We start from the raw sequence: 26,834 nt of genomic DNA, 5'->3' as shown, positions 1-26,834 counted from the left end.
TTTCTGTTAGACAGCCTATTGATTTTGTGATTCCACCAGGGTGGCTTGTTTTTTGAGTTAATTCTGTGCTCATTCCTGGTGTATACTTTTTCCTCAAGGCAGCCATTAACATGTTTGTGTAGGGTTTTTGTGAACAATTCTACATAGGCAGCAATGTTCTCGTGGTTTAGAGCAGCTTAAAATTTTGCCAGGTTATCACTTAATGGTAAGAAGTTAACCTTAGAGTATTTCCTTAACATTCCAGGGGTACCTGTGTTCCAGTTTTTTTTTTTTTTTTTACTTCAAAGGAGACCATTTTGTGATCTGACCTTACCAGAGAGGACATTAAACTAGGGAGTTGTGCAGTGCTCTCCTACATTAGTGATGATCAGATGTTTGTGCCCCTAGTCAGTGTAGGTACACTCTGGTCTAGGGATTTTGTGTTTACAAAATCCAGGAATTTCTGCACCTGTTTGGTGTCAAATATGATTCCCAGTTAATAGTGGGATGATTAAAGTCACTCATGACTATGGTATAGAGTTGGATGACAAGTGTTTCCAGTAAGTTTAAATAGATACTTTAGGTTTCTTGGGTCATAGAGGGGGAATTATTCCTTGCAAGAAAGTGGTATGGGATTCTGCCTATGGTGATTTGAATGTGGAGATGCTCAAGTGCATTGTCCTGTTTGACCAGCCTTGAGGTATATTTATTTTTTATGTAAATTAAGACACTTCCACCTTTAGTCCCTACCTGTATAGTACCTGGTCTAAATGCATAGAAGGCATTACAGCCTTGCACTTCCAGATGTCCACAGCTTTAAGCCATGTCTTTGTGACTGCACAGATGTCAGCATTCTCTAGAGGGAGGAGAGCTTGTAGGGAGTGGAGTTTCTTGTTTAGACTCCTAGACTTGAGCAGTAACATCTTTATATTTTTTTGGTTTTGATTTGCCGTGTCGGAAATATTTTCAGTTTGGCATTGCCAAACAAGGCAATATGGGGGAAGCAATGTTTTAGCTAATATTCAAAAGCCTGGAGGGGAGAGATGCAGACCCTTCCTGTCAAAGCAGCATGGTCTGTTGACTATGTCCTTCTATGCTGACAAATATTGCAACCCTTTAGAATGACACTAGAAACTAAGCCAATTATTAAAGTCAGTCAACTTCTGTTTGTATTGTGGAATCATCCTTGGAGAAGGTAAAATACTGCTAAATGCTATGCTCATACCAGTCTGGGGCACATATTTCAAGAGCTCTATGACATATCTTTTCATATAGTTTAGGGAGATGCATCCCAGGTCCAATAACCTGAATGCATGCATAGTATATCACATTCTGGCCCCTGAAAATAACATTACCATGACTTTCTCCTTACTCAGCCTGATGAGAGGGACATCACTAAGTCTCATAATGGAGATTCCAATGACCAGAATCTTGAGTTGTGTGGTGGCTTGCCTTATGGGCTTGGAAGTAGAGGCTCCATGAGATGTGACTGTATAGATTGATGTGGGTGTTGTTTTGAAAGTGTGTGTTTGGGGCTGCTGAGGGCATTTGTTATGTGTACTTCATCTATGAGGTCTGTGGTGTTTAGGAAGGTTACATTTAAGTGCCTCAGCATATGTGAGTCTATGTTTGTGCTGTGTGTGATGGGTGCAACATGTGTAATTCTGACAATCTAATTGACATTAGGAGTGCTTTTACGTGATGGCATTTCTTCCAGTGACATTGTATAAACATATCTCTCGCATACCTTATCAGTTTGTTTGAGAACTAGCTGGTTGTCAGAAAACATGAGGCAAATTCTACATTTAAGTGCCTCAGCATGTGTGAGTCGATGTTTGTGCTGTGTGTGTGATGGGTGCAACATGTGTAATACTGACAATCTAATTGACATTAATTGTGCTTTTCATCCAGAAAAAAGGAGGTAACTGTCCCACTGTACTCATCCCTCATTAGACCCATTACAGAATACAACGTCCTGTTTGGTATGTACCTCTCAAAACATCTGCAACAACTGGAAAGGCCGCAGAAATACCTCACTAAAAGAATCACAGGCCTAAAGCAGATGCCCTATGCTGACCATCTAAAAAAACTCCACATATACTCTGTCACATATCGTCTACTCAGAGGCGATCTCTGCTTAACATACAAGGCCATGTCAAGTCCAGAGCTGTTGGACATGCTACAATTAAAGAAATCCCAATCCCTCAGAGACACACGCTCCAGGAATCTAAACCTTGTCATCACAATGAACAAAACATGCTGGAGGGATAGGTTCCTGACCCAGAGACTCCTCAGACTCTGGAATAGACTGTCCATACAGGTCAAGCAGAGTGCCTCTTTGGCCCTCTTCAAAAGGAACCTTGATGATTGGATGGGAGATAGGAAATTCACCCTAAGGATCACGTCAGTCTCCCTGCTAGACAGGAATCCAGTGAAGTAAATACTGTGGGAAGAAATAGCCAGGGAATTGTTATGGCTAGGCTTGTATAGGCCCTAGGGCTGATAGCCTAGTACCAACCTATGAACCTATAAGGATGCCCATATCCACCAATCTGGTAATGGAGATAGTAGGAACGTTCATATCTACGGCAACAGGCCCTTTTTATTAATTAGACAATAGCAGTGATAATATAGAGTAAAGTCAGAAGTATCTGGTTTGTAACTCTGGAGGCAGTGCTTGCCACTATGCAAGCTAATTTCCCTGTGTGCAATTAGGTACTGGTGAAATGTTAAGGATGCTTTTACCAGAAAAATGTCAACTCATATGGCCTATATTTAAACAGGGCACTACCAAACACTTGAGGGAAAACTACTAAAGTAGACCCTGACAATTTATGGATGAAGTATTAAGGGGGATACTCTGAAGTTAGATTAGACAGTAGATAATCAAGCAGTCCTTACTGAAAAGAAAAATTAACTTTGTGAAAAATTATGAATATTGGGGATTCTCTTAACTGACTACTACTACTAGTGCTGGTCTCACTACTGCTTCTGACTGCTGGGATGCAATGTCCCTTTGCTTCTTCTCTCATTAGAAGCAAAATAATAGCACAACAACATTACTCCCTTCTCAATTGCTTGCAAGAATCATGTCATGCTGTTGTTGAGTTGTCAGCTACAAGTTCAACATCAATGGTGTGATATGAATAAAGATTCAAAATTCATACAAATCAAAAATAAGAGTTGGAGGCTAATTTCAACTCTCCAAACAAAATTAAATAAATGACGGGGACTCTACAGGGCAAAAAGAGTAACAATGATCCAGTAAGCAAAACCACAACAATTTCTGATGCCATGCTCTGGCTGTTTATGAATGAAGCATTGAACATTTTACCTCTTTCTCGTCGATCTCTCCATCTGAAAGTGGTGCATAGAGGATCATGTAACCTGTGGCCCCTGCTGCTTCGTTCCACTTGGCCCTCATACTGTTGTGAGTAACATCATACAACAGGAGGTCTGATGCAGCTGGAAGGGCAACTAGAAAAAGAAATCCATTTTAGTTATATGTAGTGTGGTAAATATTAATATACTTACAACTGTCGTACTCTGTGACTGTCTCAATAATTTGTGTGTATGGACTCATGTCATAAAACTTCTAAATGAAGTGTGCAGCTTAAACAACCCCCAGAAACTTCACAGAACAACCCCCAGTAACTTCACAAAACAACCCCCAGTAACTTTACAGGTAATAACTTGTTTCTCAGGATTACTTCATATTTGTACTTGCAATTTTCTAGAAACTCAGCTTGCCAAGTTGCTATTAAAATAATGCATATACAATAAGGAAAGTGCTGTTGATTCCACATATTTGCTTAACATTCTGCTTTTATAGTTTATAAATGTTTACTCATATCAATAAATCTACAAATGAAAAATTACTTCATTGACAATATGCAACTATTATTTTCTGCTAGGCTGAAACCTCTATTTCTGTAGAGATATATTTCAATGAGGTATTCATTTGTCTGTTTATTTGGTCAGATGGACAGGAGCAAACATATTTTTTAGACAAAACCTGGCATACCAGATGATTTAATAGTCAACATACAAAACATATCAAATAAAAAAAATGACTAAATAAAACAAGACGCAAGTGATAGCAGTGGTTATGACAGGAACAAAATAAATAAATGCATGCATAAGAATAAAATCGATTTCAGTGGCGAGGCTCGATAAGTTTATGGGATGTATTACACAGACTTCTAGAATTAAGTAAGCAAGATAACAAATGTGGAAAGAGAAGGTGTCGATAATACATGTCACAAGTTGGGGGAGATGCAGCTGATTAAAAAGGGAGTATTGTTTACATGACAATTTCCAAACCTATGTGAGAACTACAAGTGAAAGCAAGCAGTTTCCAGGAGGACTGCCAGAAGTATGTGTGCGCAGTCCCTGTCACCAAGTGATGGTGAACAATGACAACTGTGAACAATGGCAGGGCAGCTGAGACATGTAGATCAAGGATCTGAATGAAGCTGAATATGCAGGAAGTAGTACCAGTTCTCCATTTTTAAGAAAAATCCACTACCATCTGCAAGCTCAGATGTCTACAGTGGCATAACACAGTGCCAGAGAAATGTCTGGGTGGGCTTGGGTGAGGGGAGATGTTATAAATAGGCAGTTGGAGGATGTTAGTATTACTAACTTAACTGGATATAACAGGCAGTGCAAAATCTATACTTAGAAAAGGTTCAGACTTTACACCTCACTAGTGTAGCTAGACTGTCCACAGTGTTCACTGATATTTTCCATTTAAGAAAATGCACCTACATGTTTTATTGTGCTTTTTCTTAATTAAAATCTATTGTATGTGTTCTAGTGTCACAACATGTATAACTTGTAGCATTTAGTTCTTTGTACATGAATATTGTAAATATCGTTTTCTTGTGTACATATGATGTTGTTTTATCTGCTTTTTATCAGTCTGTAAACTTGATTTAATGTAAAGCTTTTCTCCCCATGCCTTCGCAGAAAAGGGTTACTTTGTCCAGTCAGACTTCTGCAGTAAACTAATGGGAAATAAAATAATAAAATAAATAAAACAGTTACAATTTTTTTGAAAGTACAGTGACAGCTCTTCACAAATACTATGAATGTAGTAATAATACTAATGAGAATTCTGAGGATAATGTGATGAGTTGGATGGACTATTCTATTGAGATGATAAATTTTCTCTTGTTGATGAATACCATAATAGTGCACATTTAGGACAAGGCTATTCCTTGCTACATGATATGTTATTAAATACAGTCACTACAGTCTGAAAAGAGAAGTTATTTTCATTATTTTCATCAACCAAAAATAATATTACCATTGAAATTTTACCTACTGTAGTTGATTTTGAGGTATATAAACAACAGGTAATGAAAGAAAACAGAAGGGTTGGGTTTAAAATAGATGGAAAGTGTTAAAGCTAAAACAATTTGCAAAACAAAAGCTGAAAAGGTGAGAAGGATTATATAGAAATATGTCTTTCCACTGTAAACACTGAATGAACATGTACACGGTTGCCTTATGGGCTTGGAAGTAGAGGCTCCACAAGATGTGAGTGTATAGATTGATGTGGGTGTTGTTTTGAAAGAGTGTGTTTGGGGCTGCTGAGGGCATTTGTTATGTGTACTTCATCTATGAGGTCTGTAGTGTTTAGGAAGGTTACATTTAAGTGCCTCAGCATATGTGAATCAATGTTTGTGCTGTGTGGGATGGGTGCAACATGTGTAATTCTGACAATCTAATTGACATTAGGAGTGCTTTTATGTGATGGCATTTCTTCCAGTGACATTGTACAAACATATCTCTCACATACTTTATCAGTTTGTTTGAGAACTAGCTGGTTGTCAGTAAACATTAGGCAAATTCTACATTTAAGTGCCTCAGCATATGTGAGTCTGTGTTTGTGCTGTGCGTGTGATGGGTGCAACATGTGTAATACTGACAATCTAATTGACATTAGGAGTGCTTTTCATCCAGAAAAAAGGAGGCCATTGTCCCACTGTACTCATCCCTCATTAGACCCATTATAGAATACAACGTCCCGTTTGGTATGTACCTCCCAAGACATCTGCAACAACTGCTAAGGCAGCAGAAATACCTCACTAAAAGAATCACAGGCCTAAAGCAGATCCCCTATGCTGACCATCTAAAAAAACTCCACCTATACTCTGTTACATATCGTCTACTCAGAGACGATCTCTGCTTAACATACAAGGCCATGTCAAGCCCAGAGCTGTTGGACATGCTACAATTAAAGAAATCCCAATCCCTCAGAGACACATGCTCCAGGAATCTAAACCTTGTCATCACAATGAACAAAACATGCTGGAGGGATAGGTTCTTGACCCAGAGACTCCTCAGACTCTGGAATAGACTGTCCATACATGTCAAGCAGAGTGCCTCTTTGGCCTTCTTCAAAAGGAACCTTGATGATTGGATGGGAGATAGGAAATTCACCCTAGGGATCACGTCAGTCTCCCTGCTAGACAGGAATCCAGTGAAGTAAATACTGTGGGAAGAAATAGCCAGGGAATTGTTATGGCTAGGCTTGTATAGGCCCTAGGGCTGATAGCCTAGTACCAACCTATGAACCTATAAGGATGCCCATATCCACCAATCTGGTAATGGAGATAGTAGGAACGTTCATATCTACGGCAACAGGCCCTTTTTATTAATTAGACAATAGCAGTGATAATATAGAGTAAAGTCAGAAGTATCTGGTTTGTAACTCTGGAGGCAGTGCTTGCCACTATGCAAGCTAATTTCCCTGTGTGCAATTAGGTACTGGTGAAATGTTAAGGATGCTTTTACCAGAAAAATGTCAACTCATATGGCCTATATTTAAACAGGGCACTACCAAACACTTGAGGGAAAACTACTAAAGTAGACCCTGACAATTTATGGATGAAGTATTAAGGGGGATACTCTGAAGTTAGATTAGACAGTAGATAATCAAGCAGTCCTTACTGAAAAGAAAAAATTAACTTTGTGAAAAATTATGAATATTGGGGATTCTCTTAACTGACTACTACTACTAGTGCTGGTCTCACTACTGCTTCTGACTGCTGGGATGCAATGTCCCTTTGCTTCTTCTCTCATTAGAAGCAAAATAATAGCACAGCAACATTACTCCCTTCTCAATTGCTTGCAAGAATCATGTCATGCTGTTGTTGAGTTGTCAGCTACAAGTTCAACATCAATGGTGTGATATGAATAAAGATTCAAAATTCATACAAATCAAAAATAAGAGTTGGAGGCTAATTTCAACTCTCCAAACAAAATTAAATAAATGACGGGGACTCTACAGGGCAAAAAGAGTAACAATGATCCAGTAAGCAAAACCACAACAATTTCTGATGCCATGCTCTGGCTGTTTATGAATGAAGCATTGAACATTTTACCTCTTTCTCGTCTGCGATCTCTCCATCTGAAAGTGGTGCATAGAGGATCATGTAACCTGTGGCCCCTGCTGCTTCGTTCCACTTGGCCCTCATACTGTTGTGAGTAACATCATACAACAGGAGGTCTGATGCAGCTGGAAGGGCAACTAGAAAAAGAAATCCATTTTAGTTATATGTAGTGTGGTAAATATTAATATACTTACAACTGTCGTACTCTGTGACTGTCTCAATAATTTGTGTGTATGGACTCATGTCATAAAACTTCTAAATGAAGTGTGCAGCTTAAACAACCCCCAGAAACTTCACAGAACAACCCCCAGTAACTTCACAAAACAACCCCCAGTAACTTTACAGGTAATAACTTGTTTCTCAGGATTACTTCATATTTGTACTTGCAATTTTCTAGAAACTCAGCTTGCCAAGTTGCTATTAAAATAATTCATATACAATAAGGAAAGTGCTGTTGATTCCACATATTTGCTTAACATTCTGCTTTTATAGTTTATAAATGTTTACTCATATCAATAAATCTACAAATGAAAAATTACTTCATTGACAATATGCAACTATTATTTTCTGCTAGGCTGAAACCTCTATTTCTGTAGAGATATATTTCAATGAGGTATTCATTTGTCTGTTTATTTGGTCAGATGGACAGGAGCAAACATATTTTTTAGACAAAACCTGGCATACCAGATGATTTAATAGTCAACATACAAAACATATCAAATAAAAAAAATGACTAAATAAAACAAGACGCAAGTGATAGCAGGTGGTTATGACAGGAACAAAATAAATAAATGCATGCATAAGAATAAAATCGATTTCAGTAGCGCAGGCTCGATAAGTTTATGGGATGTATTACACAGACTTCTAGAATTAAGTAAGCAAGATAACAAATGTGTAAAGAGAAGGTGTCGATAATACATGTCACAAGTTGGGGGAGATGCAGCTGATTAAAAAGGGAGTATTGTTTACATGACAATTTCCAAACCTATGTGAGAACTACAAGTGAAAGCAAGCAGTTTCCAGGAGGACTGCCAGAAGTATGTGTGCGCAGTCCCTGTCACCAAGTGATGGTGAACAATGACAACTGTGAACAATGGCAGGGCAGCTGAGACATGTAGATCAAGGATCTGAATGAAGCTGAATATGCAGGAAGTAGTACCAGTTCTCCATTTTTAAGAAAAATCCACTACCATCTGCAAGCTCAGATGTCTACAGTGGCATAACACAGTGCCAGAGAAATGTCTGGGTGGGCTTGGGTGAGGGGAGATGTTATAAATAGGCAGTTGGAGGATGTTAGTATTACTAACTTAACTGGATATAACAGGCAGTGCAAAATCTATACTTAGAAAAGGTTCAGACTTTACACCTCACTAGTGTAGCTAGACTGTCCACAGTGTTCACTGATATTTTCCATTTAAGAAAATGCACCTACATGTTTTATTGTGCTTTTTCTTAATTAAAATCTATTGTATGTGTTCTAGTGTCACAACATGTATAACTTGTAGCATTTAGTTCTTTGTACATGAATATTGTAAATATTGTTTTCTTGTGTACATATGATGTTGTATTATCTGCTTTTTATCAGTCTGTAAACTTGATTTAATGTAAAGCTTTTCTCCCCATGCCTTCGCAGAAAAGGGTTACTTTGTCCAGTCAGACTTCTGCAGTAAACTAATGGGAAATAAAATAATAAAATAAATAAAACAGTTACAATTTTTTTGAAAGTACAGTGACAGCTCTTCACAAATACTATGAATGTAGTAATAATACTAATGAGAATTCTGAGGATAATGTGATGAGTTGGATGGACTATTCTATTGAGATGATAAATTTTCTCTTGTTGATGAATACCATAATAGTGCACATTTAGGACAAGGCTATTCCTTGCTACATGATATGTTATTAAATACAGTCACTACAGTCTGAAAAGAGAAGTTATTTTCATTATTTTCATCAACCAAAAATAATATTACCATTGAAATTTTTACCTACTGTAGTTGATTTTGAGGTATATAAACAACAGGTAATGAAAGAAAACAGAAGGGTTGGGTTTAAAATAGATGGAAAGTGTTAAAGCTAAAACAATTTGCAAAACAAAAGCTGAAAAGGTGAGAAGGATTATATAGAAATATGTCTTTCCACTGTAAACACTGAATGAACATGTACACGGGTACAAAACAGAATGAGGTATTTACATTTTTTTTCTGCCTTTTCGAACGTTCGTTCAAGGTGTGTTGCTCTGATTTTTTTAGAAAATAAGATTTTAAAAATGTGTGTTTTCATAGTCACGCACTTCACTTCTACATCTTAGGAAGGGAGTGACCATATCATGGTCTTCTGGGGGCTGATACACCTCTGCCCTAAGTAAAACAACAACAACATTAAAAGAAGATAGCACTGCTAAATGACAATGCAGACTGCTTAGAACAGATCTTCTTTTGATTTTTTTCAGTAAGATAAGACTGAACAGAAGCACTGTTCCCGGCCTTCCAGTGCAGCAGCATATATACTCCTTTTCTTCACTGTTTCATACACTATCCTAAATTATACAATGTCATCTCCGAAAAGACGAGAAATGTGCACGCTGAGCCCTGCCTTTCTTTTCGAACATGACATTGTATAATAAACCTTCTAAGTTAGCATCATTTTAAAAAAATCTCCCTTATTTTTGGCCCGTCCTTACCAATTTCGTCCGCTTTCTTAATTATTATTTTTTAACAAGAAACATTTGTATGACAAGCAAAAACATGGGACGCTTGCAGATTACTATTTGTCTTTTTTTATTACGTAGTGCAATTAAAATAATTTCACTAAATATCAAAATAGCAGATCATCCATTCTGTAGGAGAGCTTTTATACCAGAATGCTAACAGACGTAAATTAATGGCCTCTTCCTTGACAGCTTCATCCATCACTGTGCAATCTGAATGCATTTGTGTGAAGTCATACGACCCTAAAATTGGAGGTAACTAGACTTTGCTTAATTCTGTCATGTTGTGGGAACCTTAGAAACTTAAACATGGTGGAAGCAGAAGAAGTCCGATTTGAAGTAGCCCATGTGTCAGGGTTTGTTTTTGGATCATTAATATTCTAACAGCATAACAGCAACTCCAACACACTGAGTATTTCAGATATTCTGAGATGCCCATTAGGGAAGTTGTAATTTATGCTAGAAATGTAAGCTGCAATTCACATGGCAAAGCTCTTCCTCTTTAGACAGACGGGCTAGATACAACTTGCAGGACAAGTATTGTAGTATTTGAAGACGTCGTTATAATCAAGAGGATGTAATCAATGTTTAAAGCTGTACAGTGTTTTAACTAGTTGTCTCTCAGTTCTGGTGAAGGATTGTACCACTAGATCAGGAAGAGCTATTTTCCAGATCTGACCGTAATGCATGAAAAAAATAAAGTGCACATCGTGTCAGGAAATGAGAGGGAAGGGTTTGCAAAGCTAGCAGAAAAGTTGTCACAAGTTTTGGTATATAGGCTTGTTTCTAGATAGACGGGCAGAAATGTTAATTTTTTTACTGTAGCACCATCTTGTGTAAAAATAGTGCAGTACTTTAAGTATTGCTACCATTTACAAATTCACTGTTAACAATATAAACATTGGACAGTGTTAGTTCCCCAGATGAACAGTAGCAAAAACGCCTACTAGTAGTCAAACGGACGGCCCCAGTTTAATCACGCTCATCTATTTAAAACTGCCCTTTATCATCTATAGTTGAGAAAGAAGTTGAGAAGCGTAGGTAGCTGAGTACCTTACAAGTGTCCCTGATTTTGCCATAATTTTAGCTCTTCCCTCTTAATCCCTTTGAAAATTAATGCCTTTTGGAGAAGAGTGGTGGATAACACTGATTATACAAAGTCACCTCCTATTGTTTGGAATATAATTCTCAAAAGTTCAAGACAAATCAGAGGGACTGTGGCTAACTAACTCAAAGTGTGGACTATTTTATCTCACAAAAAGTGGAAGAATACAAAGTAAAGCAAACAAAAACCTAAATAACAACAACACAAACATAACACAACACAAAACTAACATCATTGTATAATAGCAATAACCCATAGCTGGGTGTGGGTAATGCTGGATTTACCCATGGTTGGCTTTGTTTGGTCACTCACCTGAGGGACCAAACAAAGCCAGACGTGGGTAAATCTAGCATTACCCACACCCAGCCGTAGGTTACTGCTATATTACAGTACATGCTCCAAATTACTAGATTAATGTGACAGGAGTGATGATATCAGTGATAGAGGAAGTACACTCTGCATCTGGCAAGCATGCTAAATAACCTTTTTTTTCTATTTTTAGTTTAAACTGTTAAAAAGAAATGATTGCAGTTTCTTAAGAAATATGGGTTTTGAAATAACTATTTCTTGGGGGTAGCCAGTTTTAAAAACATTTTACATGGTAAGACAGACTTTTGAACATGATCTTCAATACTGAATGAAAAACCACAAACAGCAACCCAGCGACTCCTCAGATGGAATTTATTGCACCTCTATAACCTCCACGAAACGAATTCAAATACGTGTTGTTCCCCGCTGGCGGTAAATATGGGAAGTCTTCATCTGTTTCACCTTCCGTTACTGAAGTCATACTTTCCCCTGATGTAAACGCCCTTTTTGCTGCATTCTGAGGTTATAGAGGTAGAAAACGTAGCTGGAATGGGACAGCACAAGGCTACTATCCGGAACAGCGTACGTTTCAACGGACAAGTAAACGAGGCAAATGGGACTAGTAGTTCTAATTGTTTTTCAGTATGTGAGTATGTAGTGAATTTATCAGGTTTTGAGCTTTCTGAAGCTCAGATGTCTGTGTTAACTAAAGGGTTAAAATATATACCTACGGTTTTCCCTAGACTACATGAACTGAAAAGTGATATCTTTCGTTTTATACGGAAGTTAAAGTTAATGCATTTTTTTACCATGGAAAATGTGAATAATAATGAAAATTATGATTCTGATGAATATAGTAGTAGTTCAAATGATAGTTTTTATTCATGCTGTTCTATGGAAGAAGATGAAATTGTCTGTAGCAATGCATATTGTAAACTGAATACTGACAATATAAAAGTTAAAAGTGATTTTGTTCCCTATTGCAACAATGAGACCATATTATGTTTAGATAAATTTTTGAATTTGAATATACAAATAGTGTATGACAAGTTTATAAGTCAAAAGAAAAAAGGTGTAAAATATAATTTGAATAAAAATGAGTGGCATAGTTTAAATGATTTAAGTAAAAATGTACAAATGGTATTTAAACCATCTGATAAAGGTGGGAAGTTAGTTCTAATGAACTATACTCAATATTTAGCTATGTGTTATAAGCATTTGAATGATAAGACAGTTTATCAGTGTATAGATATATTGGAATATGACAAAGCCCAAGCTATGTATATTGCATTATTGGAAAAGGGCAAAAGATTGCATTATTTTTCAGGTAAAGATGTGAAGGATAAGTTTGCCATAAAAAATCCGAGAATGCCATGCTTTTACTGTCTGCCAAAGATTCACAAAGACCTGGTGAATCCACCAGGGCGGCCGATTGTTTCAGCCAGTGGGAGCTTTTTGAATAATATCTCATTTTTGTTACATGAATTTTTAGTGCCAGTAGTAAAAAAGTTACCTTCATACGTAAAGGATGTTTTTGAATTTTGTCAGTAGTAAAACAAGTTAAATGGAATGAAGAAATGTTCTTTATAGTAATAGACGTTGTCAGTCTTTATACAAATATTAAACATATGGATGGCGTTAGAGCAATGAAACATTTTTTAGGTGATAGTCCCTTGGTGGAATACATTGTAGAACTACTCATGATGTGTTTACAGAATAACATATTTGAATTCGGGCAGTTATATAGGCAAAAACAGGGGACAGCGATGGGGGCTCCATTTGCCCCCTGTTATGCCAATATATTCATGGGCTTGTTTGAACATTGTTATATCTATACCAATAAGTTTTTTTGTAAATATGTAACCAATTATTACAGATACTTAGATGATCTCATTTTTATCTGTAAAGGGGGCAGTGAGTTAGTTGAGCAATTTATAAATCAAATACAAGTGAATAGTATGGGAATAAAATTTGATGGATTACAGAAAGGTGATAAGGTAAACTTTCTGGATGTGGAATTAATAGGGGATAGTTATCAACATAAGGTAATTTCCAAAATACATAGAAAATTTCCAAAAAGTAATAATATATTACATGGGGAAAGTTTTCATCCTTTACATACTATTAAATCTATTCCATACACTGAGTTTAATAGAATAAAAAGATTATGTAGTGAGATTGGAGATAGAAATATTGAATTATATGATAGTTTTCAGAGATTTAAAAAAAGGGGGTATGATGAAATGAATCTAAAAGAAAGTTTAAATAAAGTGCTGAATAGCATAAAAGAGAAATATAGTTTGACATATTATAAGAAGAGTAACAGAAGGGAACATGATAGGAATATTTATTTTACCACGACGTACTCTGTAATATCAGAAGAAATTATTGACATTATTAAATCCAGTTGGAATACTTCAAAAAAAGAAGTGGATTGCTTGAAACACAAGAAACTTCTATTTTCTTTCAATAGGGGAAGAAATATTAAAGATTTTATAGTGCATAGTAGGTTTCAAAGGCCAAAATTAGAGATAGCAGATAGAATAAAAGAAAAAGGCACAATAGTGTGTGGAAAATGTACGATTTGTAGATATGTTACTCAACGTTTTGATAGAATTAATAATAAGAATTTTGAAACAAATGAATGTTTTACTTGTAAAAGTCAGAGAGTTATATATGCTATCAAATGTACATGTAACAAATTTTATATAGGTGAAACCAAAAGACAATTCTCTTGTAGAATAAAAGAACATATAAGGGACGTCAGGAATAATAAAATAACTAGTCCTGTAGCCAGACATTTCAATGAAATACATAATGGCAGTTTGGATGGGTTTGAGACAACAATTTTGGATAGAGTTGTATGTAATAAATTTATGGGTGATGAACAAGTGAAACAGTTATTAAGAAAGAAAGAAGCATTCTTGATATTAAAATTTAACACTATGTCTCCTGTGGGACTTAATCAAGAATGTTTCTGGAAGAGTTTTGTGTAAATATGTAAATATGTACATGTTGTTTTAAGAAGTATGGCTTAAAAGTTTGTAATATATGTAATTAATCTATTATTCTATTAATCAATTATGGTTTGCTATATATAGATTGAGAGTTTTTTAATGAGTGTACTCTGTTAAAGGCTTTTGGGCGCTAGGTTTATTTTATTACTGTCTTTTGCAATAAATTCCATCTGAGGAGTCGCTGGGTTGCTGTTTGTGGTTTTTCAATGATCTTCAATACTGTTGAAGAATTGTATTTTTTTTGTTTAAAATTGTTTTTTTAAAGAACAAGGTGATACGTTTATAAAGATTTATATAATCTGCCTAGGTGGCCAATTATTTCTGGTTTTGATTCCTTTTTATCAAACATGAACTTTCTGTTAATAAGAAACAAATCATATCTTAATGCTGTAGTTTTCTTTTTCTACATTTAAAGAATTGCACAATTTGTTAGAACCAGTTACAAAAGTAAAATGTGAAGAGAATAAGTACTGGGTAATGTTATTGTGGCAAGTTTTACACAAATGTATGGAACTGGCACAGTGTAAGAGTTTGGCCACTTTAGTTGTATCAAGCTGTTCTGCAAGCATATGGCATCAGCATGGTGCAGGAGATGGAGACATTTCCTAGGTGAAGAGCCTATAAAGATTATTCTTTTACTTCTGTTTTGTTTAATGCATATTTCATAGGTGTTTACTAGGCTAATGACCACAAGGGCCTTTTTAAGCCTAGCCATGCATCCCAAATCTCTGACAAGTTCTGGTACCCCTGATAAGTGTAAGCAAGGGCTTGGGAGATGAAACATTTACAAGCAGGGGCCTCGGAGATAAAGAAATTTACAGGTTCCTTGTGTCCATTAGAGACATAGGTGCCAAACCAGGGATGAATTTCCTGTTCCCCATCCAATTGTCCAGGTTGCACTTAAATTGGGTTAGGGAGGAACTCTGCTTCACATGGATAGGGAGCCTGCTCCAGCAGGTCTTATTTATATCACAGGCAAGGTTTAAGTCTTTAGAACAGGTAATTCTGGCGCTGTTTGTTTTGTGGATATGCAGGAGATCTATCAGAGTGGGGTCTGTCAATGCAGACCACCTCAAGGCTCCATCCCTGTATTCTGTCTCAAAGCCTGTAGGAGACAGAATACAGGGATGGAGCCTTGAGGTGGTCTGCATAGGGCATTTTACTTTAGCCCTGTATTCTTTTAGGAGGAACTTCTGTGGACATTCATGATGTTGGATATGCCTGGTTAGGTACATACCAAAGGGGGCATTGTACTCAATGATAGCTCTAATGAATGCTGAATACAGTGGAACAATGACTTCCTTGGACTTAGATACCATACCTTTGTTTATAAGTTGCACAACACAAAATGATTTCCTCACCACTGTAGACACGTGATGACCAAAGGCTAGATTACTAAGCGTGTCCCTAAGTCACTGACTACTGGGCCAACTCTAAGGGGTGTGTTGTCAATATGATAGACACCAGGGGTGGATTATTTCCCAAAGGATACTATTATGGATTTCTTGGCAGTTAGTTTTACTCCATGGCTCTGATACCAGTTGTTTGTCTGTGTCAGACCCTCCAGGAGAACATTTGTGTCAATGTTGGATTCCAGCTCCTAGTTTACCAATCATCTACAAATTTAGTCAGCCAGAGACCACTGACATTGGTCTTGACTTCAGAGAAGTAAATGCCAAAAAGGAGCGGTTCAAGGACTGAGCCCTGAGTGACTCCACTTGTGAGTGGCTTCTTTGTATAGGTGGAGTCCCCAGTTCTAACTTTCTGGATCCTGTCTGTGAGCCAGTTGGCTATCCACCACATGGGATATGAGTTTGTATTTAACCTCTTGAGTCTGTCAACAATGCCTGAGTGGGTAGTGTGTCAAATGCCTTGGCCAGGTCAAAGTAGGCAGTGTGAACAATTTTGCCCTCATCCATTGCTTTGGTAACCTTCTCAAAGTCCACCAGGTTGAGTATGCATGCTCTGCCCATGACAAAACCAAACTGGGTTGGGTCCAGTGTCTAGAGGTGTACTTTATCTCTGTTGATCATCTCCATGATAATTCTTTCCATGGCATTACATATAAGACTAGTGAGACTTATGGGTCTGTAGTTTCCAGGGTCTGTAGATGGCCCACCTTTGTGCACAAAAATTATGCTGACACCCTATATCGAACCCAATACCATCTGACTTCATCAACAATGCATTAACCCATCAAGCCACAGAGTCAGTTAAAGCTTTAGCTTTAATAGAAATAGTATTTAAGAAGCAGGGAACTGATATGGGGCTATGGCTTCCCTACCATAGCTCTCTACTGTACAGATTTTAGCAGAATGTCCAGATGTTTGTCTCAAATATTTGGTCTGTTCCTCATAAAATATGTGGTTTTCTGAGAAATCACAGAAGGGTGAAGTCACTAAAAATGACCAAATAATGACGTATATTTAAGTTTCACACTTCATATCCTTCAGAAAATGCATGCTAACCCAATTTATGTTATTCTAGCAGCTTTCTAATTTTATAAGAGCAATTTTTTAAATCTTTCCCTTGTCCCACCATTATTTTAGGCTTTGTTCAGATTTCTTCAGTTAAGAGGTTCAGAGGTATATTCTTTACTGTTGGTTTAGATAAAATTCCTGGAGCTTCATTTGTTCCCAGGAAAAAAACCTTGACACAATCAGAATGCCAAATATTGCTTCTCATAGGAAATCATTGCTGGTGTGTTTTCTATATGACTTGTTTCTTTGTTGTGCCTTTTGATATTTCATAGTAGAACATGGGGCCACATATTCTACAAAGCTCACAAAATTGTTAATTGCTCTAATTAAAATAAAACAATTTTTTTTCTCAAGTTCATGGACTAAATGAAATACTTCAGCAGCTCTGTGTCTTTGTATTGCTGTAGCATCTCTCATAAGGCATTCCAGGGTATGCAGTCACATGCCTTCACTAGGTACACAAAACACATGTAGACAGTATTGTCAAAAAAAAAGAATCTGCATTGCTTGTACTGAATGAGAGGTTTAATCACTGGATGAAGTCTCATTTAATGCACTATGCTGCAGGTTTTCCCAAGAAAGTTGGAGAATGTGACATCTATATAATCGAAATAGACCCTCATGTTGTCTATTTTTATAGTAAGGACCATTACCACTGTATGAGTAGTCAAAATGTACTTCTCTCTCTTCCACACAGACACAGCAATGACGTGTCAAGGAAGAATGCCTACACTGTCCACTGCCTTCAACATTTCTGGTAAGAGTTTGTCAACTCCCACAGTCTTGCCACAGCATGAGTGTTTAATCAATGGAGTGATCTGATCAATCATCTGCCATACCAACTGGAGGAACTCAGACATGTTGTACTAGGTAGCCCAAAAATCTTATGGAATCATTTTGGAAACACAAAAATAATTGTAGTTCTCTTTCCTACTTTGTGCAGATTATTTCTGGGGAATCTGCGTTTAGTAAACAAATCTAAAAATATTGGTAGGCTGTTTGTCAAGCACTTTCTGCTACTGGGTATCATCATAGATTGGGTAGCTATATGCTAAAAATGAATATTAATAGCACTGGGGGCAAAATTAGACTTCAGAAGATCCTAATTTATAGTCATTATCATTCATTCATCCCTTACCAACTTAATCCAGTGTAGGGTCAGTGGGAAGCCATAGACAATCCTTGCACTCATTGGGGACAAGGCGGATAAACTAATCTTGGATACGATGCCCAGTCTTTTGAATGACACATAAATATTCACTTGCACATGGTATGCATAGCTACAGAATATTTTGAGGACTGCTTGTTCATCTGTAGTATGACTCTGGAATTTGAGAGAAACCAAAGCCCCAATAAAAGCCCACATGGATACAGATAGATGCAGCTTGTCTTCAAAAAGAAAATAACTCAGCCAAGAACTGAACTAGAGAAGTAGAGAACCAAGCATTATGAAGCAGCGCTGCTAATCTATGCAGCACTATGCCACATCAGGTATTAAACACACACACACGCGCACACACACACACTGTACTGCATAAAATGTAGTAGGTGTTTCACTAATTCGTTCATTCATTTACTCAGTCTCTGAGTTCCTACCATGTCCTGATCATCAGTAATACTAGGATGTATCGCAAAACCAGAGAATAGCTGAATGAATGAATGAATGAGTGAGTGAATGAAGTATCCCATTTAATTCCTCGTTCTTACACAGCAACAGGACAAAGATAATAAACCTATATTCTGTTTCTATGTAAATGAAACATTTTTTTTTATAATTACACTGATAGAGGGCGGGGTGCTGTAAATAACAACAAACCAAAACTGAAATGCATTACTATGACCATTATAGAGAATAGGTTGAAGTATATGTGGCTGTAAAGGGCAACAGCAAATTGAAGTACATTACTGCAGATATTCTTTATTTTACTTTCCACTTTTTTCATGACCCAGAAGAGAACTCAAAATTCAGCTCTTGTTAAAAGGGAATACTTTTCTCTCACATTCCTGCAGTGGCTGTTAAGTTATTATTATTGGCTGGGCACCAGTTACACCGGTATCTTTGCGCAGTGATAAAACTGCATTTTACATTACCTCAGCAGTCGTCCATTTTTTTTATAATTACAGTAATTAAAACAATTGCTATGGTTGAAACTGAACTGCATTACTGTGGCCATAACAGCAAGTGTGAGGAGTGTGTGGCTGTGACTAAAAGTAGCAACATGAAATATATTGCTGGTCATTATTTCTTTCACTGTTTCATGGTCTTCAAGGTGAAACAAGCAGCTACTAGTATTTTTAATCACTGACAACATACACTTATTTTTACTGATTTTTTTTATTGCATTTTTTCCAACACTAGCTTCCATGCATGCCTTATGAGGGTGGGACAGTGGCACAGCAGATAGTGCTGTCATCTCACAGCAAGAGGCTCCCCAGTTTGATTCTTGGCTGGGGTACCTTCTGTGTGGAGTCTGCACATCCTGTGTTCACATGGGTTTCCTCCAGGTGCTCCAGTTTCCTCCCACATTCCAAAGACAAGTATTAGGTGGCTTGGACACTAAATTGTCCATAGGTGTGACCGTGTGTGCAAATGTGTGGGGTGGAAGAACTACCATAGCAGAGCTAGCTTCCTGGAGGTGTAAACCTTGGTTATAGATGTTGAAGTGACACCCCAACCCCATGTGCAAAAATGGGAAAAAGGGGTTGTGGATGGATGGATGGATGCCTTACCACTGTAGGGATCCCTATGACACAAGCATTGATACAAACACATGGACATACACACACACACACACACACACACACACACACACACATATAAATATATATATATATATATATATACATATGTGCAGACAAACACAAACACACACACACATATATATATATATATGTATATACACACACACACACACACACACACACACACACACACACACACACACACACACACACACACACACACACACATGCACATTCATTCATTGCACACTGCATGTGTAAGATATCCTGTAGTTTATGATCAGAGTGGTGGGGCAAATGTTACTGTGACACATATACACCCTGCTATGACCAGTACAGGGGTTTCTCCCTGCTACAGCATGCAACAGTGAGTAGATGCCTAATGTGCTATGGTATTGGAGGGCAGACAGACTGTGGAACTTTGTGTTCATATCACCCTCATCCTCTTTTATAGTCATTGTACTATACTTATGCACAATACGCAGCCTGTCATACTAACTACCCTGTAGGTTTGTCTTTGTTCTTTGTTTTGTGTTTTGTGTGCCACCATCTGTCAAATGTCTCAATGCACCATAGGCCTGCACTATGGCAAAATCCAACTGCATAAAGAGCACAGTTACAATGGTGGCACAAGACACATACTGCATATCGTGTGGTGCAGTTCTTGAACTGCATCCATAGCAGTCCTACAGTTGAAACATCCTCTGCCTTGTATATTGATTAACTTGGTGCTACGTACAGTTTGACAAATTGATCGCACAGTTATTCTATAATTTTTTTGCTACCTACCTTTCAGTAAAGATTTTGACATAGTATCACACTAAAAATTAATATACAAGTTATCAAGCTTTGGAGTGTTTCCTAGGCTGCCGTCTTCGGAAGAAAATTTGCTGAACAGAGTAAGACAGAACATAACAGGTATGGAAATGAAGACTAAAGGTAGGAACATTACATATGATATAACACATTGGCCATTATTGGGTTTATTCTATTTCATGTCAACAGCAATGACAGCTTAGAGGGGGTTAGATAAAAAAGTATGTTTTTTTACAAATGACACAAAGACAAATTCTGATACAAATGATGGGTAGAACAGGAGAGAAGGAAGATGCAATGTTAGGGGGGTGACCAGATGTGGCAGCTTAGATATTGTGTAAAGATGCTCAAAATAATGCACTAAGGTATCAAAAGCTCACAGATCAAATACATACTGGCAGTAAGCTACTGAGAATTAATAACATGGGATAGGGCCTAGCTATAATTATAATGATATAAAAGGGGACAGTCAAAACACAATAAGGAATGCTCACATGATTCTGATTCACACAGAGAGCTATTTTATCAGCACTAAAATAGATATTAATTTTCTTTAGTACGCACTGCAAATGAAGCCATATCTATAGTGCTACACAGCACTGAACATCCCACTTTTTCAAGGGTATTCAGAGTAACGAAACCACACAAAGGATGGAAACAAGATTGGTGCAATGCGCATGGGAAACCATGAAGAAAATCTAACAGAACATATTATTTACATTCTGGAATAAAGAGAGTGAGAGAAAGATAGTATAGGGCAAACATTTAAGTACCGCATTAAAATTAAAAACAATCCATTAGGGTAGCCTAAAGTTACATAATGTACTGCTGGAGGATCATACACAGACTGTGATCACAATATGTACAAGACGGAAGGTCGTCAGAGACATAACAAAAACATTTAAATATCTTAATGAAATGAAGAGAATCCATTAGGATAGCATCTTTTCAGAAGACAATATATGAGCTGTTGTCTGAAGTCTGAGTACTTTTGGACATCTCAGATTAAGACAGGAATGCACATCCATAGTGTAGGTGCTAGGATGGAGAATGCACAGTCAGTGCAATCATATCTAACTTTTGGGGTTAGTAGGGTGGGTTGAGATTGAGAGACACCCCTGAAATTATATGGGGGGGGTGTTTGGTGAAGTGTTTAAGACGGGGTTGGTGGGGTTAGATGTCTCAGTAGAATGGGCTTTTTAAATTAGTATTCCTGGTCATAGGTTGGCCATTTGGCTTTGGTGAGAGTTATGTAGTGGTGCTCTTTAATATGGGAGTTAGTAATGAACGAGCAAATTTTATTGGAGATGCTTTGCAAGGTGGTGACATTTTTATTTGAGGCATATTCATGTTGAGAAAAGAGTATTTTTTATCTATGGCAGCTTTGGCTGGCTTGGACAGAAAAGGTGATAGTCTGTTTGCCCAGAAGAGTAGTGAGTTGATCTTTTCGTGTGTGTTTTGAATGTGTAGCTGAAAGTTAAGAGATTGGTCTACCCAATTGCCAAGGTAGTTTCTATGATGGCATTCTTAACGTCTAAGAATGTTAATATAAAGGAATGCTAATATTAATGTTAATATCAAGGAAGTTTGATATTTTGGCTATTTTTAGTTTGTTAATATTAATGTTAATATTAAGGAATGTTAATGTTAATTTTAATATTAAGGAAGCTGGCTATTTTGGGCTTGTTCCGAATAGCATTGTTTGTTTTGAGGGACTGAATATAAGTTTCTGGCCTACTAGTAATTCGTTGAGGGTTTGGAAGTCATCTTGGAACTGAGTTTGAATAACATAGAGGGACTTGTTTGACATGTAGATAGATGACTGTGACATCTGCATAAAAATTAGAAGTTATCAATGGGTGATTAGCCAGGATTTTGTTGATAAATATGGAAAATTGCAGGGTGGCTAAAGTGGCACTCTGAGGACTCATTTTATAAGAAGAGCTGTTTCACAGTTGGTGCCTACTTTCACCTGGAAGGATCTATTGGTGAGGAAATGTACAGACCAAGGTTTTTCATCATCGCTAATAGCTATTTTAGTTAATTTTTCAAATAGTAAATTATGATAATAAGAATAAAGGTTTTTGTGAGGTCAATGAAAACAGCTCCTGTCAAGATGCCTTTGTCCACAATAGATAGGATGTTATCTGTGAGGAAGTACAAATTTGTTATGGTGCTGTGTCCAGACCAGAATCCATGTTGCTTCCTGGAGAAGACAGTATTGATGTAAATAAGCAGTAATTTGGTTGTAGATATTTTTTTCTAGTATTTTACCTAAAGTAGGAATTAGTAAGATAGAATGGTATTGTGAAGCAATAGTTGATGTAGGAAATTTTGGAATAGGAGTGCCTAATGCTTTTTTTCCACATCTGCGGCATAATCTTATTAGTTAAACATAGAATGCATACATGGGGGAGAGGTTTGGAGATGAAGTTCTTACAAACGTGAATGAACCAAAGGGCTAGATTATCTGAGCCTGGGGAATTAACTATTTGAATTTGATCTTTTTGTGCTTCTGTCTCTTTGGTTCAAATCTTTTTGAAGTGGAATAGTGGAATGTAAGGACAGAGGATGGCAGTGAGAGTGGTACGTTTGTGCTGCTGATGTGTGGCAGGTTGCTGAACTCATTGAGAAAGTCAGTGCCTGAGAGTTTGTTCATGGCGGTGTTAGAGGGCTTCAGGGGAGTGGAGTTGTGTTGAGTTTTATGACCAGTTAACCAGTTGATTTCTTTCCAGAATCTTTTGGGTTTGGCTAAAAATGAGATTTGTTTGTTTTGGTACTGGTTGTTTTTGTCAGAATCATGGTTGACATCAGTGGCCCAATGTCTCACCTGCTTGTAGGTGCAATCCTGTCCTCTCACGAAATTTAATGTCCACAACAATATATTGCCAAACATGGTTCCAGTATGCCTGATCTGCACATTCCTTTCCAGACATCACCCATGCAGGTGGAGGATCTACAGCACAACCTCATTTCACCCTCCGAAAACCTGTTCTTATGACTATTATTCTTGCTGGGATTTTGTTGTATGGGTAAACAATTAATTGTCTGAGTATGACAGGGAGTGCATTTAAAGCTAGTGTATATGCAATGAACTACTCTTCATATACAACACAGCAATGCCACTACTATGCATTATATTATATTGCTTATGTAGAAGCAGTGGTGAAAGACAGCCACATAAATATGTCACAGAACCTTTGGGCATACAGTTTGGCAATACATAATCTCCCTCAGGAACATCACACAGTAATACCTGTTGTGGTCATTGCGCATATACAAACATTTGCCATGCAGGGCACAAGTACAACTTGCAAGCATTAGACATCACATCAGTGGTTATACAGATCTAATAACAAACATTTGTTTGTGTAGGTGAAGGCCATGCATATGTCATTCCTTTATGGGTGTACCCCCACTTAACAATAATAACAACTTTGCGTACCTTTTTGTGATTTAATACATGCTCTTCCTTCCTAACAGGTCCTGCCATTTCCACAAATAAAGTCACCATACAGAAATTGTACTTCAACTCTACTACTGACTAATGTCATGGGAAATATTGCACTTATGTTGAGCAATTTGGAATGTCATTTCAACAGATACTATTTATATTTAGCAGGTGTAGCAAATTTTCCAAGCATATCTCTTCAACTTCTTCTGCCATGCAATGAGACCCTCAGCACCGTCCTTTACATTATGCTGGTCTCTGAGAATGATGATTATATAAACAAAGGTTAATCTCATAACTGTCTCAGAATCCCTCTTTCTGCATGTCATACCAAGTCAAATAACATCATGACCAATTCTACACAATCTCATGCACGTCTAAACACCTGATGACCTCATTGCACATGCAAGGCAAACAATATGGCACAAGGAAAGTGCATGTAGTTCCATGCTGTACCTAACTGAAATGGAGATGCTAAAGTGCATGTAGTTCCATGCTGTACCTAACTGAAATGGAGATGCTAAAGTGCATGTAGTTCCATGCTGTACCTAACTGAAATGGAGATGCTAAAGTGCATGTAGTTCCATGCTGTACCTAACTGAAATGGAGTTTCTAAAGTGCATGTAGTTCCATGCTGTACCTAACTGAAATGGAGTTTCTAAAGTGCATGTAGTTCCGTGCTGTACCTAACTGAAATGGAGTTGCTAAAGTGCATGTAGTTCCATGCTGTACCTAACTGAAATGGAGTTTCTAAAGTGCATGTAGTTCCGTGCTGTACCTAACTGAAATGGAGTTGCTAAAGTGCATGTAGTTCCATGCTGTACCTAACTGAAATGGAGTTGCTAAAGTGCATGTAGTTCCATGCTGTACCTAACTGAAATGGAGTTGCTAAAGTGCATGTAGTTCCATGCTGTACCTAACTGAAATGGAGTTGCTAAAGTGCATGTAGTTCCATGCTGTACCTAACTGAAATGGAGTTGCTAAAGTGCATGTAGTTCCATGCTGTACCTAACTGAAATGGAGTTTCTAAAGTGCATGTAGTTCCGTGCTGTACCTAACTGAAATGGAGTTGCTAAAGTGCATGTAGTTCCATGCTGTACCTAACTGAAATGGAGTTGCTAAAGTGCATGTAGTTCCATGCTGTACCTAACTGAAATGGAGTTTCTAAAGTGCATGTAGTTCCATGCTGTACCTAACTGAAATGGAGTTTCTAAAGTGCATGTAGTTCCGTGCTGTACCTAACTGAAATGGAGTTGCTAAAGTGCATGTAGTTCCATGCTGTACCTAAATGAAATGGAGTTTCTAAAGTGCATGTAGTTCCGTGCTGTACCTAAATGAAATGGAGATGCTAAAGTGCATGTAGTTCCATGCTGTACCTAACTGAAATGGAGATGCTAAAGTGCATGTAGTTCCGTGCTGTACCTAACTGAAATGGAGATGCTAAAGTGCATGTAGTTCCATGCTGTACCTAACCGAAATGGAGTTTCTAAAGTGCATGTAGTTCCGTGCTGTACCTAACTGAAATGGAGTTGCTAAAGTGCATGTAGTTCCATGCTGTACCTAAATGAAATGGAGTTTCTAAAGTGCATGTAGTTCCGTGCTGTACCTAACTGAAATGGAGTTGCTAAAGTGCATGTAGTTCCATGCTGTACCTAACTGAAATGGAGTTGCTAAAGTGCATGTAGTTCCGTGCTGTACCTAACTGAAATGGAGATGCTAAAGTGCATGTAGTTCCATGCTGTACCTAACTGAAATGGAGTTTCTAAAGTGCATGTAGTTCCGTGCTGTACCTAACTGAAATGGAGTTGCTAAAGTGCATGTAGTTCCATGCTGTACCTAACTGAAATGGAGTTGCTAAAGTGCATGTAGTTCCATGCTGTACCTAACTGAAATGGAGTTTCTAAAGTGCATGTAGTTCCGTGCTGTACCTAACTGAAATGGAGTTGCTAAAGTGCATGTAGTTCCATGCTGTACCTAAATGAAATGGAGTTTCTAAAGTGCATGTAGTTCCGTGCTGTACCTAAATGAAATGGAGATGCTAAAGTGCATGTAGTTCCATGCTGTACCTAACTGAAATGGAGATGCTAAAGTGCATGTAGTTCCGTGCTGTACCTAACTGAAATGGAGATGCTAAAGTGCATGTAGTTCCATGCTGTACCTAACTGAAATGGAGTTTCTAAAGTGCATGTAGTTCCGTGCTGTACCTAACTGAAATGGAGTTGCTAAAGTGCATGTAGTTCCATGCTGTACCTAAATGAAATGGAGTTTCTAAAGTGCATGTAGTTCCGTGCTGTACCTAACTGAAATGGAGTTGCTAAAGTGCATGTAGTTCCATGCTGTACCTAACTGAAATGGAGTTGCTAAAGTGCATGTAGTCCCATGCTGTACCCAACTGAAATGGAGATGCTAAAGTGCATGTAGTTCCATGCTGTACCTAACTGAAATGGAGTTGCTAAAGTGCATGATGCATTCATAGCTCATAAGTCATGCCACACTATAAAAATGTGGCTGCAATTTTTTTTTCACAGCAGTGTCCACGTTTCCAATACTCATCATAGTACCACCCATGACATGCCACTCCACAAAGTGTGCAAGTGTGTTTCCCCAATTGTGCATTAGATAATGAAACATAACAGGGGCATGGCCATGCTATTAATCAGGGCTGCAGTACATCTGGTGAGAGTGCTGCACCAGAAGGGCGTAACAGTGGTGCACAGAGGAAAGTAAATATTCTTGCATTTTCTACATCATGATCACACAGGCCATTTATTGTACGAGGTGTATGTGGACCAGGAATCTAAGAATAATGCTTGTTACTCACA

The 26,834-nt window shown here is 37.6% G+C and overlaps 1 protein-coding gene across 2 annotated transcripts in view; it reads right to left on the bottom strand.

Annotated features, from left to right (window-relative positions):
* The window catches only part of COL14A1 (collagen type XIV alpha 1 chain), a gene marked incomplete at its 3' end in the record, with an annotated part of 1,869,522 nt that overhangs the window by 1,235,603 nt on the left and 607,085 nt on the right, over nt 1-26,834 (bottom strand). For both annotated transcript variants that reach the window (XM_044066920.1, XM_044066919.1), the window contains 1 exon segment: nt 7,374-7,519. In XM_044066920.1, the coding sequence (XP_043922855.1) occupies nt 7,374-7,519 (146 nt within the window).

This window comes from Protopterus annectens, chromosome 3.part1, assembly GCF_019279795.1.
Source record: "Protopterus annectens isolate FY-2018-M chromosome 3.part1, PAN1.0, whole genome shotgun sequence".
Taxonomy (NCBI): domain Eukaryota; kingdom Metazoa; phylum Chordata; order Ceratodontiformes; family Protopteridae; genus Protopterus; species Protopterus annectens.
Note: the sequence above shows the minus strand (reverse complement) of the source record. Positions and strands in the feature narration are given on the sequence as shown.